Source organism: Dipteris shenzhenensis, chromosome 2, assembly GCF_047967505.1.
Source record: "Dipteris shenzhenensis isolate YYH24624 ecotype China chromosome 2, Dip_SZ_1.0, whole genome shotgun sequence".
NCBI lineage: Eukaryota > Viridiplantae > Streptophyta > Polypodiopsida > Gleicheniales > Dipteridaceae > Dipteris > Dipteris shenzhenensis.
In genome coordinates this window covers 15,733,623-15,753,408 of record NC_141597.1, presented here as the reverse complement: position 1 = coordinate 15,753,408, position 19,786 = coordinate 15,733,623, and the positions used below count along the sequence as shown (strand labels likewise).

Here is a 19,786-nt window from a genome sequence, read left to right as displayed (position 1 = left end):
AGGGAGAGATAGAGTAGGGAGTAGAGAGACACACTCACTGTAGTCACACACCAGTGGGTGGGGATAAAGGAATGAGTGGTACCTCCCCAAGTACACACACTAGTATATATAGATAAGACTAGGGCCACTAAGTACCTAAGTACAATGTGTACTTAGTGTACTTAGTAGTACTAGATTAATACTGTTACAAGGGTGGCCAGTGCCTTTACCCCAACAAAATACATGGATGTGGACTGATAAAAAGTATGTATGCATACTCTGTGTGTAGACAGCCTGGGAGCTGTCCTACCTACATCCAAGTGGCTGATATAACGAGAACTACTGAGTGTCCAATAGTTCCTACAATCTGCTGGTCTCTCCTTCTTGCCCTACCCAAATGAGGCTTCAGCATGCCTGATCCTTTTCTCGCCCCTGATATCTTCAGTCACAGTGGGTGACAACTTAAAGTTTTGAGTGGAGGGAATAGGCAATGCTCCTTTCATCAGGGAGAAAGGTGAGGCCAAGATATTTACTGATGTGCTTCTAGTTCCCAAACTTTACAAGAATCTTCTCTCTGTTTATGCAATTGGAGTTTGATTATCAAGGGTGGTGTGTCAGACAGTTGTCTCTAATGAAATGATTGCCTTGACAGCTTAAATCAATTCTCGCTCAAATAAGTTGTGGCGTGAGAGATACGGGCATGTTCATAGGGATAAGCTTTGTGTTATACCAAAAAATGTGTTTCTGGATGCTCTACCGGCAATTTGTTGATTGGGAAATGCATGAAACGTGGAATGCAATGGAGCTGGAGTCGTGCAAATGGATAATGAGAAAGTACAAGTGTGTGGCCATATAGGCCCAACTTAGGACTAAATGGGCCAAGTGCCCTAACTTGCCTACAAGGCCTTACCAAGGCGAAAGTCGCAACAAACCCCCCTCCATGGTATGGCTGAAGTGTCTTGGAAACATCTCAGGAATACGTGGAAAATAAATCATGGTTGCACATTTCATCCGAGATGGATATAGCAACTTATGATTGTACAGGGATAGTGGAATCACGTAACATAACATACCAAGTGTAAAGCTTATCGTCAAAAAGCTGGAAATTTTGGTCACGGTAGAGCCTTCGTGAAGAGATTTGCGAAGTTATCCTCTTTTAGAACAAAGGGGAAGTGTATGTCTCCACTCTCTTTGCTAAGCTATCCTCTGTTAGAACATAGCACAATTGTATGTCTCCATTTAATAGTCGTTGTGGAACATAATGAAAGTGAACCTCTATGTGCTTGGTACACGCATGAAAGACATGATTGCACGCAATAGCCAAAGCGCTCTGGCTATCAGTGTAGATTATAATAGAACATGCCTAGCAGACATCAAGATGTGCAAGTAAACGCATACAAGCCACTATGGGCTGATGCAAAGGGCTTCTTGGACCCTTGTTGTGTGCTATACTAAGAAACTAAAAACTAGCACTCCTAAAAAACACAAAAACTTAAAAATCTTGAGATGACAAGAGATGTGACCAAGTGTCATCTATGATCTTGGTGCCATGATGGCTCGCCGGTGGGATGCGAAGATATCTTGTATCTATGTTTCGCGGGTTGACTCTCATTTCGATGGAGGTGTGGTGTCCGTGATCTCTGTATCCAATGAGCCATGTCGAGAGCGAAACCTTCACTCTGATGGTCCCCTTTGAGTAGGACTGAGATAGGCTGGGCCTCCATCGTGTGTGCTTTGGTCAACCTCTGCATCGTGCGTGGGCTCTGGCTCCACAACTCTACATCGTCTCTTCTTGCTGATCCACTCGGCACACATTTAAGCTAGGCCCTCCTCATCGATTGCATTATGTCCTGGGGATGACTTAAATGTGTAGAAATCTGTGACACGTTGTTCTTGATCTTTCTCTGTCTTCTGTGGCACGCTTGCTACTACTTAAGAGGATATAAGGACTATGTCATCTGTGTACAATAGTATCTGGATTATCAAATCAGCAAGTAGTGATCCCTCACCTCCTAGGCGCTCAATGAAGGTAGTGATGTCATCAATGTAGAGACACGGTGAGAGGGGGCAGCCTTGCTTCACTCCTACCGTGCTCTCAGTCCCGTTTGGTAGACCTTGGGGGGTAGGTACTCCCCCTCTGATTGACCTATATAGACTCTTCACCCCCAAATCATGTATTCTAGGATCTGCATCTTCTGATGTCTCCTAATCATGCGGGATTGTGGAACTATGTTAAAGGCCAGCGTAGACTTTCTGGGATCTTGATCTCGCCTCCTTAATGAGGGCCCATAGAGTGAAAATGTTGTCAAGAGTAGAGTGTTGCCTTTGGAGCCTAGTCTGTCCCAAAGCCCGTTGTCCTTGTGCCTCTGTATAGGATTTGATCTCTTTGTGTGTCTCTCTCTCTAGTGCCGACTCGTAAATCTTATTAAAGTTCGCTTGAGACTCTACAGGGTCTATGGGATTGGAAAGCACTATTGAAGCGATGGTAGCTTTTTACATCCCTTGGATACAATTTTCAAAATTCATGATAGTTTAGTAGGTACTTGGTGACACGACCCCAGCACTTTTGAAACCGCTGATCTGCAAGCAAACACAAGAACACACCAAACGTGAGGAATCTGAGCAGGCTGCTCACCACCCAATCATGACATCTACGGGATGCGATCCCGAATCGAGCTACTGGCACGAACTCCCAACGAGATCCTAACCAGCTTGGTGTCTCGTACCACCAGGTGATGCCAAGAGGCCTGGGATTTGTTGCTGGGCCTTGGGATACGCTAAGATGCAGGCGTACGTGAACAACTCAATCCAGGATCAGACCTAGCACCTGGGAACGAGACTCGCTCCCATCGGCTCTCTGAGAATTGAACCTCTGGGCCCCTTATATAGACCCGGGCTCAATGCGCTAAAAATAGCGAAGACCTATAACTGGTTCGTACCCTTGTCACTCAACGCGAGAATCAAGCCTGCCTAGCCCTAAGCCTCCCCAGGCTACCCGAGCTAGTCTTGTGTACCCCAGTACACGTCAGATACCAATCCATGCACATGATATACTTCCCCTCCTCTAAGAACTCACTCTTGAGTTTGCTAAAAAACCCAGGGATGTCCTCTGGAGGTTTGGTAATGTCTCCCATGTTGCATCCTGCTCAACACGATCCTTCCACTTGATCTTGTATTCCGTGATAGTTCTATTACGAATTTGTCTTTCACGAAATTCAAGAATACTCTCAGGCTCGTGTGGAATAAAAGTCAAATCTGTAACTTCTACTATTTCTTGAGGAGAAACAAGTTGATCATCCGCACCCAATAACTGTTTCAGTCTGCTGACATGAAACACTGGATGTACTTTAACGTCAGGAGGCAATTCTACTTTATGTGCAATTGGTCCAATTCTTTTAATAATCTTGAAAGGACCACAATATCTGGGGGATAATTTCGGAACCAAACCGGTACTTAGGCTCTTGGATTCGTTGGGAATATGTAAATATACCATCGTCCCTTCAGAGTACTCTCTAGGTGAACGATGTCTATTAGCATAAAATCTGTCCCGATCTTAGACTCCTTGGCAAAGTGCAACATTTCTTGCATGTCTTGCAAGAATGTCTTTGCAGCATCATTTTGAATTATCTTGAACCCAACCATAACACGTGACTTAGGTTGAAACCCGTACATAAGCATAAAAGGACTGTAACCAGTACTTGAAGGCTTTGCATTGTTATAAGCAAATTCTATCATGGGGAGATAATCTTTCCATGAAGACTGTCTCTTACAACATATGCCCGAAGCATATGTTCAACCAATTGGTTGACCTTCTCTGTACTGCCATCATATTGTGCATGATCTGAGTACTTAGAGTAGTTTCCAACTTCTCAAAAGCAAGTGTCCAGAAGTTACTTGTAAACTTAGAGTCCTTGTTGCTGACTATGTCAGAAGGCAAACCATATAGCCAAACCATATAGCTTAAACAATTGGTCCACAAACTCGTGAGCCAACTAAACAGCTGATATGGTGGATCTAGTAGGTAAGAATCTAGCCATCTTTGTTAGACGGTCAACTATGACCCAAATGGAGTCATGACCCTTGCACGTTCTAGGCAATCTGGTAATGAAATCCATGGAAATACTTTCCCATTTATTACCTGGGATTTGCAATGGTTGTAATAAACCCGCGCTTCTAAGGCGTTCTGCCTTAGTAACTTGACAAACCCAGCAACCTACCACATAGTTCTCAATAAATGCACGCATCTTAGGCCAGTAAAAGGTATGTTTCACAAGAGACAGAGTCCGATGTATACCCGGATATCTAGCGCTAGGAGCATCATGACACTCCCAGAGAATCTTGGATCGCAGATCTCAAACATGTGACACACATATCTTTCCATTCCGGAACAGCAAGTCGTTTCCTAATCATCCACTGACCTCTTGCCGCCTATACCGTAGGTGGCGCAATCCCTTAGTCCTGGTCAACCATGGAGCTCCCATCCTGGACTTTCTGCCAATAAGAATTGAAATGACTATCAGTTGCGCAAAGCCCCCTGAAGGATTGAAATAGGTTTGAGGATATTTCCGTAAATGACATAGCATTTACAAACTTGACTCGATTTAAGGCATCCACCATACTATTCATCGAACCCTTTTGATAACGTATATCAAAATCAAAATCTTGCATTAACTTTGCCCATCTAGCCTTTCGTCCCCTCAGTTTAGGTTAGCTCCCTTAGCTTTGGTACTTTTTCCCGCATGGAGCTTTGGTCCCGGCGCTTGCAATTGGTTCTTGGACAATCATTCCAAGTGTAGCCCCGCTCCTCGCATATAAAGCAATGTTCTTCTGTTTTTAACTTCAAGGTGCGTAGGAAACGGGCTTGACCATTCTTCGTCTGAGTAGAGTTCTTCTTGGAGGCATTGTCAATTGACTTCGACTCCCTGGTACCAGTTGTTGACTTGAAGAACTTCCTCTTGTTCTTCCCGGTTCCCTTTGCATTGGCCATGGTATCATCATAGATGCGCGCATAGTTCATGGCCTCTTGCAAAGTAGCACACTTGTTATTCTTGATCTGAAGCTTGTACGAGTCAGGCAAATCATCCACAAAGAAACCTAACAAGGTCACAGGATCCATCTTTGTAGCTCTGGTCTGCAAATCACGAAACCTCTGAAGATAGACCTCAAAAGTCGAATTCAGCTTGGACATATTGAGGGCCTTGAGCTTGCCTATGATATCATAATCTTCCTCCTTCAGAAACTCTTTCCTGAAGACCTCTTGAAATTTGATCCATGTTGGTCGGAGTTCCTTCCACCACAATAAAGCCTTCCTTGACATATACCCTGCTGCAAGCTGCATGTTCTTTTCATTGGGGTGAGGGTGAAACTGGAAGTGTACTTGCCACTTTTGCAACCAAGTTTCAACCACCTCCTTAGTTCTGGATTTATGATCTCCGGGATAAGGATCGGGAGTGATATTTGGACCCAACATGCGTGAGCGCTTGAACAGTGCTAGTCAAAAGCGAGATTGAAGTCTGAATCCCTTGGAGTTGTTGTGTCAACCCCATTCGATTTGCATTAACCCGCTCAAACTTTTCATCGAGAGCAGTGGTGAATTCACTGAAAGCGGTCTTCGTAATCGAATCATCGTAGAGGCCCTGGTCATCCTCTGCATGGTAATTCATATCTTGATCACCCAGAGCGAGCCCGGGGTCTACTGAATCAGCCATAACTGAAATCGGATCTGATGAAGAGGGTAGTCTAGAGAAGAGGAGCAATAGGCAGATTCGAAGCTAGGAGTATGAAGCAAAGTAGAGGCTCGCCACAAGGATGGGAGAAGGCTCCAGAAATAGCAAGGCTGGCTGAAGAGAAAAAAGGCGGCTGATCCTGAACTGACGAACAGTGACCCCCCCAATCGTGTCTGGCAGAGTTCGGTGGAGAAGGCGGCTGGTCGGTACGGTCTTATGTAGCAGTCCGCCTTGGCTGACAGGATCCGTGAAGGTAGGTGGGGAGAGGTATAGCTTGCACACAGTCCACGGGTTGGTGAAGGGAAGCAGTTCATTACGTTATAGACTTGTTGGCCCTGGCTTTTAGAAAACCGAGCTTTCTGTGGGAGGGTTGGTGCTTTTTTCGGCTTCTAGGCCCAAAATACAGCGCAGCCCCAATCGCGACCATGCCCAACACTACTACGCACCTCTCCGCGCTCTCCTTCCTCAGAGTTCCACGTAGCCAGTCGGGTGCTCGGGGTTCGTTGGATTCCGCCACAACCTTGCACTCCGGAGGCGTTCTCGCACCTATCCTTGTGCCATAACTTCCTCACCACTTCACCCTAACTACGCCATCTCTCTCTCTCTCTCTCTCTCTTTAGATCCTCAGCAACGAACAACGAATTCACCCCTTCTCTCTCACTCCTTCCTTCTATCCCAATCTAGGCAACAAACAACCCTTAAACGATGAACCAACAAGCACTTGCAGGCATGAACATGAATTTCGAATTTGAGGCATACCTGGAGAAAATCACGTCCAAATTTACTCGTAACATAGATTCCTACCTCAAGAGTTGTTTCTGATACCTACTGACATGACCCCAGCACTCCTGAAACCTCTGATTTGCAAGCAAACACAAGAACACACCAAACGTGAGGAATCTGAGCAGGCTGCTCACCACCCAACCGTGACATCTACGGGATGCGATCCTGAATCAGGAGATGTCCCCTCTGAGCCACGAGCTGAGCTACTGGCACGAACTCCCAACCAGATCCTAACCAGCATGGTGTCCCATACCACCAGGTGGCGCCAAGAGGCCTGTGATCCGCTGCTGGACCTTGGGCTACGCTAAGATGCAGGCACGCGTTTGCGACTCAATCGAGGTTAGACCTAGCACCTAGGAACGAGACTTGCTCCCATCGGCTCGCTGAGAACTGAACCTCTAGGCCCCTTATATAGACTCGGGCCCAATGTGCCAATAATAGCGAAGACCTATAACTGGTTCGTACCCTTGCCACTCAACGCGAGAATCAAGCCTGCCTAGCCCTAAGCCTCCCCAGACTACCTGAGCTAGTCTTGTGTACCCCAATACACGTCAGATACCAATCCGTGCACATGACACTTGGCCAGCCGGACTGCCATGTTGAAAATCTTATTGTGGTGTCCCAAAATTTCTTTTAGGTATGAACCCAATTGTTTGGCTGGTTGACTCATGAGGACCCTTATGCTGAGGCTGCTGTACTTTTCTTTGTATTTTTCTCTGATATGCATCTGTGCTCTACATTGGAGGAGTGTGTGCTCTTCATTTTCTATTTTCTGGGTTGGACAGATTTTATAGGTTTTACCTCCCTTGAGATTCTTACTCTATCCATTTGCCTTTTTCTATGTCTAAGATGGTTCTTATTCTTCTGATTATGTGCCGTTTGAACATTGAGATATCTTCCCTGAGGTGTTCCTGCATTTCGTGCTTCTCCATTGGATTGATCTCTTGCTTGTAGAACTCCTTTTTTTGTTCTTGGACCTTGCCGTAATCTCTGCAATATTTTCTGCATGACTTTCACTTTCCACCAAGCATACGGGGTTGGCACCATCTTTTTGAAGAGTCAGGTTCCAACCACTGACCACCTCTTTATCACTTTGTTGTGCACTTCCCTTGTGTTGAAACTATGGGTCCATCACAAATGCAGCCGCATGAATCAGAGAGTAGTATTGGTCCCACTTGCTCACAGCCAAGCTCTCCAACTCTCTCAACCTTTGGGGATCTTTCTCTAACACTCTGATATTTTCTATCATGTGATCCGTCCCCTTATATACTTTGCCAATATAAGGCTTATCCCCATCAACCTTTTTCAGCAACAACACAATGGGCTTACACAAAGCATACATGTGTGATGCATCAACCCAGAAGTCGTCGCTACCTATACACAAGTCATAGACCAATGTCCAAGGGCCTGCCTAGAAGTGGGCCATGCATCACACTCTGGGCTTGCCACAACTTGCTTAAGTGCACGTCTCATTTCAATGAGTCTTCGAAGCATCAGATAATTGTATGCAAACCTTGTCTCCGCATACTTCAAGAGCTCCTTGCTTGCAAACTTGCGGTATAGGGAGAGAGAAGAATGATGGCGTGTAATAAGTGCAACTATCTCTCTTCCTTTGTCAATAACATTTTTTACCCAAGGCAATTTGCCAATGTCTTTCAACAAATTATTTAAAAAATGGGCAATACAAGAACTCATTGAATGTGAGGATACTTTTATTCCAATAATGCACCTGCAGCCTTGTTGGTATTTTCACCATGTGAAACAAGCTGCACAACATTGGATGGCCCCACATATTCCACTGCATCTGCCTACATCTGCATCAAAACATTTGCTGTTTTTTGTTGTACTCCACACTCTATGGAGTGTATGCATACTTATGCCATTTCTCCATCATAGGCTGAATGGCTTCATTAATTGCCTTCACCTCATCCTCTAGAAGCTTTCCCCTCAATGCATCAAAAGTGGGAGGGGTATATCTGGGCCCAAATGCTGTAAATTCAGCCACCATCTCCTTCATATAAGCAGATCTTGCAATAGTGAAACTAATTGCATTCGAGTAAAGAAACAGGCCACGGTTGCATCTACTTGTGCCTTCTGTTGTGAATGCCATGTTGTGTAAAGTTCATGCAGGTGGGAGAGGTGAAGGAGATACACTAGGAGTAGAACCTGTAGCTTCAAGAACATGTGCACTTCCAAAAGAAGAAATTGTAGTAGCAGCAGCAGAGGGAAGAGGAGTCCTTTTTGCAGTAGTCACATGAGAGCCTGAAGCAACTCCTCCATCAATGGATGCAATAGTCTTTGGTCTCTTCGCGGGAGGAAACGCCTCGACCTCTCAAGCCAACCTTGCTTTCTCTGCCTCGGAGATTACGCTGCATAGCGTCATTCCCTCTCTCCCTTGATGCCAAGAAGATGGGCCTTCACCCTATCAAGGATCCCACCTCTTTGCAATCCACACCACATGCACATGAACTAGCGAGCGCCTCCTTTCTTGGTGTCGTAGGAACCCAGCAGATCAACTTGACTCCAGCAAAAATATGGGATGAGACTCAGGGATATGGCTTCTTGAAGCCATGGAAGCTTGAAAGAGGGCTGAAGCTAGAAAGAGGGTTGAACACTTGAACAAAGGTCGCTGAAAGAGGATGGAATAGAGGGCTGAAAGAGGGGGCTGAAGGAGGGATGAAAGAGAGGGCTGAAAGAGAGGGATGGAGTGGAGGTTGAGCTATGAAGGAGGGCTAAAGGGAAGTGGATGATGGCAGGAGAGAAAGGACTCGCAGGGAGTGAATGGGGCTCAAGGAGGGCTAGAAAACCCTCAAAAGTTCAAGAGTGTGAAGCTGAAGGGGTGAAGGGAGTGAAAGTTTGCAAGTGGAGGCCAAAATGAAAACGCAAACAGCAAAAGAACCCGCCGGGGCAAATCGCGAAGTAGGGGAGGGGGGTGATACTTGAAACGGGACGTTTCAACCCTCTGAAATGTTTCAGCCCTTGAAACGGTGTTTCAAATTGGGGCCTTCCTGAAACGGTGTTTTAGGGCAAGATGGGCCCTGAAATGTGTTTCATCTGTATCCGGTGTTCCAGTAGCCTTTGACTGGCCACCTTAGTGGATTTAGCCATTTCTATATTGAAACTGAAGCGGTTTGTCATTTTTTCTTCCTATAGAACTCTTTAGTACGAACCAACGCATAACTATGCTTCTAGGGGTTCCCCTTAAAATGTGAAGGACAATTGCTCGTTCCTTGTTCCAATTACCATGACCTTTGTCTTTGCAATATTGACTTACAACCCGGAGTGTTGGCAAAATTTATGGAGGGCATCTAGCTGTGTTGGCATGCCCTTTATGTCTTTTAAGAGAACTACATCATTTGCATAGATGAGTAAGAGTAAGGCATACCCAGCAGTTTGTACTCCTTCACCATTGTGTGCTCTCATCCAATCTGCTCAATCCTTTCCCATAGTTTTTTGCATGGTACTGTGTCAAAAGCAGTAGTAGATTGCTTTCCTATCGTTCTTGAGTCCCTTTGTTTCAGCTCGTGTTTAACTGGATGATCTATTGTTGAATGTTTGGGGGTACTCTTTTTCCTTGCTCTTCTGCTCATTTGCTGATTTTCTGTTCGAGTATCATACCATATAATTTTGCCATTAAACTGCTAACCATGATTGTTATGTAATTGCTTGCTGCCCTGTTGTTCCTCCTCAGTGGTTTGGTACAATTCTATTGAGTTGCTATCCGTGGGAAATTCCTCTTCCAAAGCTTTATTTATTAGCATGGTTAGCAAGTCTTTGTTTTGTCTCCTTCCCATTTCAGCGTCTTTGCTATTAAGCCTTGCGAGTCTGGAGCCTTCCTGTTTGCTAATTTCTTCAACCCCCTCTCCATGCCTTTTCCCGTGACCATACCATGTGTGTCCTTGATGGAGAGGTCTTTTCTCCCCCTTCCTTTCATAGAGTTCCTTGATTAAGGTTATCATGTCTTCCCATATTGTTTTCCCCACCAAAGAGAGATAGATGGTGAGGGGGGGGGGGGAGTGGCAATGGTTCTGAATCTCTTAGACATGTAAAGTTTTATGTTGTTCATCGGGTAATCAGATCTTGATGCTTGTTTTTTTCCCTGAAAGAAAGACTTGAGCTCAACTTCCTAGTTGGGAGTGTGCGAATTGCAAATTAGATAGGTATGGGAAAGCATTGTACGAGGGGCCTTGCCATGGTCCTCCATATTTATTTGTTAATTTTTAAGGCACTTAGATTGTCTAAACATTTTTTTGCTTAGATGCTTGTTTGGGAGATACTAAAATGAAATTGTATAGTCTTCATAAGTAGTTGTAGCTTGAATGAAGAGAATGTGGACTACTTTTTGATTAGCCTTCTGAGTGTACCTTCACCTCCAGAGTGCCAACGACAGAAACTCAATACAAAGACCTTTGTACAAATGGATGCTGAAAAGATGTGTGGGTGTGTGGATTTGTATGTGTGAAAGCATATGGAGTTTATGGTTTTCAACCTTACGAGTGACTATCATGAGATGGAAACTGCACTATTTGTTGTGTTTTTAGAGGATGAGTTTGGGCATGTTTCTGGATTCATCTTGATATATATATATTTAAAGCCCTTACATGGATTTAACAATGTCTCTGCCCTGTTGTTTGAGGCAGGTTGCTCAGATGAAAGGCTCTTTGAACAGTATAGGGAAGGGCTAGAAAGTGCAGGCTACTTTGATGGGCTTCGTACAGACACACCTGAGTATCAGGAGCGCATAAGCAAAGCAAGAAGTACCTTTCATGAGACTGTGGAGGTATATGTTAAGATTCCAAATCGATAATCCATGTTTACATCCTTATTTACCTTTTATGATCATGGTTGCATATCTACTGGTGCTGTCTTCAGCATGTTTTGCAGTATATTCTGTAGGAAGAATCGGACGGTTTTCTTATATTGCCTATCATTTGAACAGAGAATGAGTACTGCCTCAAGTGCATCAGAAAGTCGTATCCTTGCAGAAGCCTTCAAAGTCCAAGGTTGGAGGCTCATACTATGGGAATTGTGAATTGATCTCTTTTATTTACAAAATTAATACTCCTTTAAAAAAAAAATTCGGTGCATGCTGAAGGGAACTATTCAATGGCAAATCAGCGCTATACTGAGGCCATTGATTTGTACACAATGGCGATCTCGCTTTGTGGGGACAATGCTGTATATTATTCCAACAGGTAGAAATTTATACCCTACCTGTTAACTTGGAAGGTTGGTTGGATTTTCCTTTCGTGGGATTTGATGCCCAGCTTTCTTCATCTTGCCTTACAGGGCAGCTGCTCACACACAGGTTGGGAAGTATGAAGAAGCTATTGTAGATTGCAACAAAGCTATTCAGCTCGACCCAAATTATAGCAAAGCTTTCAGCCGCCTAGGCCTTGCCTATTATGCTCAAGGAAAGTATCAAGAGGCCATAGAAAAAGGTTTCCAAAAGGGTGAGTACTGTGTACATATGCAGAAATCGGTGTTGTTAGACCAATTTATGAGGAGAGTTCTCTGAAGGTTTTCTGCAAATGTCATGACTCATGCAGCTCATTCTTTGGATCCCACTAGTCACTCCATTCAGGAAAATTTGCAGGTAAATAAGTATTCTATAAAAAATTAGAAGCTCGATCCCTCAGGCCTCTGTCTTCCAATGTTTCATCAAAGTTTGTAGGTGCACTGACATGTACAGGTGCTCATGTGTTAATCCATGTATAGGTTTTCTCTTGTACAAATACATGCGAACTCACTTAAACACATTTCCAAATTTGTGCGCATTTTGTGCTTCGTGTTGTGTGTATATTTATCATATGATGATTTTCTCTTTGCTTCTTTGGATACTATTCCTTTCCAAACTTTGTAGGCAATGCGAGTAGCTGCACTGGTTTCTTGTTATGCATTGCACATCATTAAGCATTCAATATGTTTTGGCCATGATTTTTAATTCTATTTAAATCGATGACTCCTGCTATGACGAGATGCTAAAGGAGAATTCTGGGTGCTGCCTTCACCGGGTCTGGCTCATTGCCTAATAACTAGTTTGATGGGCTAACCAATGGATTTCTCGATGTGTGAACATATAGAAGATACTTGCAACTGAGACTCGTCTATCCTCCATATATGATCACTCCATCCTTGGATACTCTCAAGAAGTGATTGTGATAAAACTGGAGCTCGGAGGGGAATCTACTGGAAAGAAAAAAAGCCATGACATATGGAGCTGGAATAGATCCAACCATATGATACGGTTGATCTCATCTCATGGAATTCAAGAAGTCGTGGCATCCAAATTGTTCTAAAAAGTTAATCCATATGAATATGATGACCGGCAAACCATCTGGATATATGTGCATACAAGGCCGTGCAGGTCAGCTGGGTGGGGTCTAGCTGGGAACTCTGATCTCGTCCATGTGCCCTGAGTAGCTGGTCCCTGTGTCGTACAACATAATGAAGTAAAGTCGCCAAACGTCTCTGATACGGGTGAGACAAGAGGCTGGAGAGGGGTCGAATCAAGCCCTAAAAAGACAATGGTGATGACCTCGGATCTCATAGTACACAAGGCATCTGGAGGAAAAGTGCTCCTCTGACTCAAATCTCTTGTAGATCACAGTGTGCAAATGCGTCCCTCTCTAGGTAGGCCCTTAGCTCGTTGTCCAATATGAATGTGTAGTCGGTGTGAGGAAACACTGAATTGCCCCTGAATCAAGCCCTGAAAAGACAATGGTGATGACCTCGGATCTCACAGTACACAAGACATCTGGAGGAAAAGTGCTCCTCTGATTCAAATCTCTTGTAGATCACAGTGTGAGTCCCTCTCTAGGTAGGCCCTTAGCTCGTCCAATATGAATGTGTAGTCGGTGTGAGGAAACAGTGAATTGCCCCCTTGGAATCCTCAAAGAGTGGGGGAGGTGGATTTGTGTGTAGGATCGACGAAGCCGTTCTTTGATATCCATAAGCAGTGATCTCTATAGAAGCTGAGGTTCACAGAAGCTCGCTAGTGGCTAATCAGGTGCATAGTTGTATCAGATCCTCTTGGATGACGTGGTTAGTCTTGTGGTGTGGTAATTGAGCGGAACTGGGGGCCTCAACGCTATATTGAAAGGGGAGCAATCTATCCATCCGGAGTGCTAGGCTTTCAAACCATGTGCATGTATGGACATACAACACCTAATGTCATGGATGTGGATAAGGCAAGCCATGGTAACCTGTGTCGGCGTGGTCGAGGAACCATAATCTTGACCCGGTGAAGATATGATCACCTAGAATGCCACGTCAAGCTGTAGTAGGGGTAGCTCAAACTCAGCTGAATTGGTTTGATGTGGGACTGATGGCTTACTGAGGATCGAGAGAGAGAGAGAGAGAGAGAGAGAGAGAGAGAGAGAGATTAATGTCCTCGGAAGACCTCACGAGTCTATGGGACAAAGTACACTAGAAAAAACGATAGCTCATACAAGCCTCATGGGACTGAATAAAAAAGAAAAGGGTATGCTAAGGCCCTTTTGTTGAGTGCTATGCTATGCTATGCCAAGATACAGAGCTCAAAAGATCAAACAAAGAAACTCAAATACAAGCTCAAATGTGAAAATGTGAGCTGAGGTTTGAGACTCAAAAACTGAACCCAGCACCGTGATAGCTCTCCGATGTGCTGTGAAGATCTCCCAGATCTGCATCTGTCAGGATGTCTCGTGTTGTGGAGGAGGGTGTGGTCTCCTCGATGGTTGGATCCAATGTGTTGTATCAAGGGTGAAGCCTTATCTTCGGCAATCTCCTTTGAGGAGAGCTGAGATAGGTCGAACCTCGAACATGCGTGCTCTGGCCCCACTTCATGTCGGTCTATGTGTCCCTCTCTCGATGGCGCCACGTCTGCTCTCTCCCCTGATCCATACTATCCTCATATCAGCTATCTACTACTCCTCCACTCCACTATGCCCTGAAGCTGACTCAAATGCAGAGAAGTCCGTGACTTGCCTCTGTGCTCGGTCTGCTCAGTATCCTGTGGCGTGGTCATCTCCTGCTGCTCTTTGATCTATCGCAGTAGGATCTCTGTGTGTCGTCACATCTCCATCGGGTATAGCCCAATACACAGCTGGTCTTGGAAGTGGATTAGTCGTGAGAGTGGACCGAAACCAAATCTCTCTTGGAAGAGGCAGTGGTATTGTTCCCGGATCTCATAGTAGGTTGTGTAGGCGCATAGAAAATGCTCCTCTGTCTCGGCCTCCCCTATTGTGCACAATGTGCAAGTCCGCTGCCCTGTGGGTATACCTGTAGCTCTCCCTGTCTCAATCCTCAGCTGATGTGACGAGACTTGCATTTGTCCAATAGTAATCCTTAGTGAGTGTGAGACACCTCTGTCCTCAAAGTACTGGGGCTTGATGATGAGTCCATTTTCCGATACTCTCAGGATTCCGAAACTCTCAGGAAATGGTCGTGATAGATTTGGATCTTGGTGGGGAACTCTTGGTCCCTTCTTCAAGTCCGAGACGCATAAAGATGGAGGAGGTCTAATCGTATGATACAGTTAATCTCATCTCGTGGGATCGACTCTGGCTGTGCATCCATGCTGTACTGAAATGGGGGAAGTCGGTCCATCTGAATATCATGTCTAGCAAACGAAGCGGATACGAGTGCATACGATGATGTGCTGCCTCTGCTCTCTGCTAGTCGTCTAGATGACTCAAGTGCAAGTCTCGGCAATCTCCAACTAGGTAGCTCCCATACTCTATGCAAAAAAGTCACTGCCTGAAAGATGGCATTGATCTGAAGTACTGTCATAGCGAACTCTGCCTGTATTATATGGTGTGGGACTGAGGGCTTACTCCGAATCATCTTAGATCCCATGGTCACTTGTAGTCTCTCAAATTTCTTCCAAACTGTCATCAGGAGGTCACACCCCTAGAATGGTGCTGCATACATAGCAGCTGGCCTCACTAGGGTGTCGAAAAGCCAGCCCTTCGTCGGTGGATCCTGGAAATGAGCTTGGAAGCACCGTCTCTCTAGTCGGGCTAGAGCACTCCGCCCTCGTGTGAGTCGTGCTGTGGCTGCGTGGGTCACCGTGAAGACTCGTCCTATGAAAACTGCTCCCAGGTATGTGTAGGACTGCACACTGTCCACTGACTCCCCTCGGTAAGTGAAGCTCAGTCGACGAAGTACTGCTTGTGAGTTGTTGAAGATCATAACCTTGGTCTTCCCAAGGTCAAGTGTCAGGTCTCTCTCTCTACAAAACACCTCCAGGGCCTCTAAGTGTCTCTGGAGCCTCTCTATTGAAGATGATATGAGGACTATGTCATCCGCATATAGTAGTATCTGTTATCATCAAATCAGCAAGTAGTGATCCCTCGCCTCCTAGTCGGTCTATGATGTTAGCACCTATGTGTTGGGAGTGTAGGGTGACACCTTAGGTGTAGGCCCGGGGCACTTTTTACTCCAACTAGTGGAGGTTTTTTCCCCCGAGCTTGGCAGGCACACTTCCATGTGACCTGCAGGGTGTGCTTAGCAAGCACAACCCTATCCATGTATATGATGTGACTTTAGTCACATCTAATCTATCAATCATTTTGCTTTTTGTGCTTGCTCTCTCCTCGTGTGTCTCGTCTCTGCACCAACAAATGGTATCAGAGCACAACCTATGAGCTCGTGGACGTCGCTATCATCTTGCAGCCCTGCGCCTTTGCTATTGCTGCTCGTGAAGTTGCTGAGCGTGGAGCCTGATGCTCGGCTTTGCCCTGCCTGTGGTGATAGTCGCCTATGCATAGCCGCTCTAGCCCGGCTCTACACTGCTGGCTGCACGTCGGCTGCACGTCGTAGAGACGTGTATCATCCCGTTTGGAGGTAGCCGCTCCATCCAGACCTGCGCCATCACTTGCTATTGCTGCGGCATCTGCCCAGCCTGTGAACCGGAGCTCCTGCCGTGGAGTTGTCGCTGCTGATGCCCCGTGGCTGTGGAGACTTAGACGACTACGCATTTGCACCGGACGGGCCCTACGCCGTGAAAGCCGTCGTCTGCTCCAGCTACCTTGCCGACCCCCTGGCCGTCGCCTGTGCATAGTAGCTCCAGCCTGAACAAGCCGTCGCACGTCTTCCAGTCGTAGCTGCCTACGTGGAAGCGCCGTCACACGCTGTTGTGCGCCATCGCCCGCCGCGTGACCTGCATCGTCGCCCTTTTGTTCAAGCGTGACCTGCAGCTGCCCTTCATCGCCTGAGAGCTGCACCTGGATACCTGATCGTGTTGCTGCTGTCCAGCCATGCATGTTGCGGGGAGCTGTCTGCACGTGAAGCTCCGCCATTGAGCTGCTCCAGCCCGCTCAGCGCCATTGCCACGTGACCTGCGCCGTCGACGAGCTACCTACGTGGCGACCACAGAGGGATTGTTCTGGTACGAGGAGTTCTCTATCCGTGTGATACGTGCTGGTGTTTCTTCTTTAGCTAGCGTGCCTCGGGGTATTTCTGTATTTTCAGGTACACAGTCACTCAGGGCAGAATCAGAGGGATTTTTGCATTTTGGGAAAATTCCGTGCAATTGCAATGGCAGAAAGGGATGTTTTTGGATTGCTCTCTGCAGAAGATAAGTTGGATGGGACCAACTATCCTCTCTGGTCGTACATGATGCGACATGTGCTTGTGGCCAAAGGCTTTTGGGGCATTGTGGATGGCACTTAGTTGCGTCCACATGCACCAACAACCGCTCCTTCACCTAGTTCAGAGGGTGAGTCATCTCGGATTACAGAGATATCACAATCACCTACTCCAGAGCAGAGTCGATGGGATGGCCGGGATGCCAATGCACATGCCTTGATTGCATTATCTGTTAAAAGAAGCATTATTCCTCACATCCGGTCATGCAAAACAGCAAGGGCAGCTTGGGAAAGTTTGGCAAAGTTGTACCAAGTCAGGAATGAAGCCCGTGTGGCATACTTGAAGAGGAAATTGGAGACTCTTCCTATGCTTGATGGTGATTCCATGGATGATTATCTCACGAAGGTAAAGGATTTACGGGAGCAATTAGCATCTGTGGATGAGATTATTCCGGATGCCTTGTTGGTTTCTACAGTGTTGCAGGCCATCCCTGACGCGTATCAGAATGTGTCCACTACTATGCGGCTTATGATGAAGGGTAATCCCAATTCAATTACCTTCGATGAGCTTGTTTCTGTACTCTTGCAAGAGGAGCAGTCCAGACATAATAGGACCGTGATGCGTGTGGCTGATCAGGCTTTTATTGCCAGCCAGAAAGGCAAAGGTAAGGCTGCGTTTCAGGGGGGCAGCAAGCCCAAGAAAGATGCAGGCCAGCCATTTGGCAAGTATGAAAAAGAGGGTGATAAACCCAAGAAAAAGGGGAAGTGCAACTATTGCAGGAAGCCAGGACACTACATTAATGAATGTCGCAAGAGGCTTGAGAAGGAAAAGAGCAAAGGGGCCAGCATGGCAGTGACGGATAATGTCCCCAAGTCGGATAACAAAGAGGCTGCAAATTACACTTATACATCCTCCCATGATGAGGAATGGGCTTTTGCAGTGTTATGCAGTTACAATCCGTCTGTTCATGATGCATGCCTATCTGCGAGTGATGCCAATGTATGGTATTTTGACAGTGGTGCTAGCAAGCACATTACCTCACAGAAGGATTTGTTTACATCTTATGCAGCTGGTTCTCATGGAGGCACGGTGACATGTGCCAACAACTTCTCCCATCTTGTGCAAGGAGTGGGAAAGATTGTACTTACCGCAGCAAATGGTGGTGCATTTACACTCTCTGATGTGCTATGGGTGCATGGCATAAAAAAGAATTCGCTTTCAGTTTCAGCCATTGCCCGTGGTGGCTTAATGGTGAAGTTTTTGGATGACAGATGCACCGTACATGACATTAGTGATGGTGATACAATTGTGGCTTCTGGAACTTTATGCCATGGTCTTTACAGACTTGATCACTATGAGAGTGCTTTGCATGATGCTTTATTCACCACCACCCCATCACAGTTGGCAAATGCTGAATTATGGCATGCTCGATTTGGCCATCTCAATTTCAGAAGTTTGCTACGTTTACACAGCCATGAAATGGTGTCCGAGATGCCACACATACATACTCCAACTCGCCATGTATGCGAGGGATGTATCTTGGGGAAGATGCATTGCACACCGATTCCCAAAGATGGGACTGTCAGAGCTGTCCGGAGATTACAGCTTATACACAGTGATGTTTGTGGTCCTATGAGGACTCCATCTATTGGGGGATATCTGTATTTTGTCACTTTCATTGATGATTTCTCTCGTTTCACGTGGCTCTACCCATTGAAGGAGAAGTCAGAGGTGTTTACAAAATTCAGACATTTTATTACTCAGGCTGAGAATTATGCCTCAGAAAAAGTGGGGACACTTCGCACTGATCGAGGGGGGGAATACATGTCCAAGGAATTTCATGCATATCTTGTAGAGAGAGGCATCATCCATCAGTGTACCACTCCATACACCCCAGAGCAAAATGGGCTGGCTGAAAGGAAAAACAGGTCGGAAATGGAGATGGGTAGATGTATGCTCAAAGGCAAAGGTTTGCCCAACCTGTATGGAAGCTCTCATGTGTGCAAATTATGTCCCACAAAGGCCTTGCATAATCTCACCCCGTATGAGGCATGGCATGGTAGAAAGCCTTCTGTTGCTCATCTCAGAGTATTTGGTTGCTTGGCCTATGCACATGTGCCATAGCAATATCGTACTAAACTTGATGATAAGGCTCTCAAATGCATTTTCGTGGGGTACAGTGTTGAAAGCAAAGGGTATCGGCTGTATCATCCCTCCAGCAGGAGGGTTATTACAAGCAGAGATGTCATTTTTGCTGAGGATTCCACTCAGCCATTGCTGTCCTGTCAAAAACAGCCTGATGTCTACTCCAGGGATGTGTTTGAACAAATGCTGCCCATGACAACTGAAGGTCCCTCATTTTCAGAACATTCCAGTTTGATTCCCCATGCTGTTACGCAGGCCGGTACAGCACCTAATCAGCCTATTGTGGCTGAACCACATATGCCTATAAATGAGGCAAATATTGACCAAGCAGTTGATGAGGAAAGGACAGCCATTCAGTCATCCAAACGGGTGCCCAGGTGGCTGATTGAAACATTACGGGACAGCAGGTTACATACTCCTTTATTTGCGAGGACTCGTGCAAAATCTCATCATGCATCTGGGTTATTTACTGATTATGCCTTTCAGAGCACATGCAGTGATGAAGAACCTCTGACATTTGAGGATGCTGCAGAGGACAGTAATTGGATGGCAGCCATGCATTCAGAATATGATTCTATCAT

The 19,786-nt window shown here is 45.9% G+C and overlaps 1 protein-coding gene across 1 annotated transcript in view; it reads left to right on the top strand.

Annotated features, from left to right (window-relative positions):
* Positions 1-19,786, top strand: part of TPR8 (Tetratricopeptide repeat (TPR)-like superfamily protein) — an 85,604-nt gene that overhangs the window by 48,546 nt on the left and 17,272 nt on the right. The window contains exons 4-8 of the mRNA XM_087386200.1: positions 11,129-11,268; positions 11,428-11,491; positions 11,584-11,683; positions 11,778-11,941; positions 12,038-12,084. Coding sequence (XP_087242326.1) covers positions 11,129-11,268; positions 11,428-11,491; positions 11,584-11,683; positions 11,778-11,941; positions 12,038-12,084 — 515 coding nt within the window. The remainder of the gene's footprint in view (positions 1-11,128; positions 11,269-11,427; positions 11,492-11,583; positions 11,684-11,777; positions 11,942-12,037; positions 12,085-19,786) is intronic.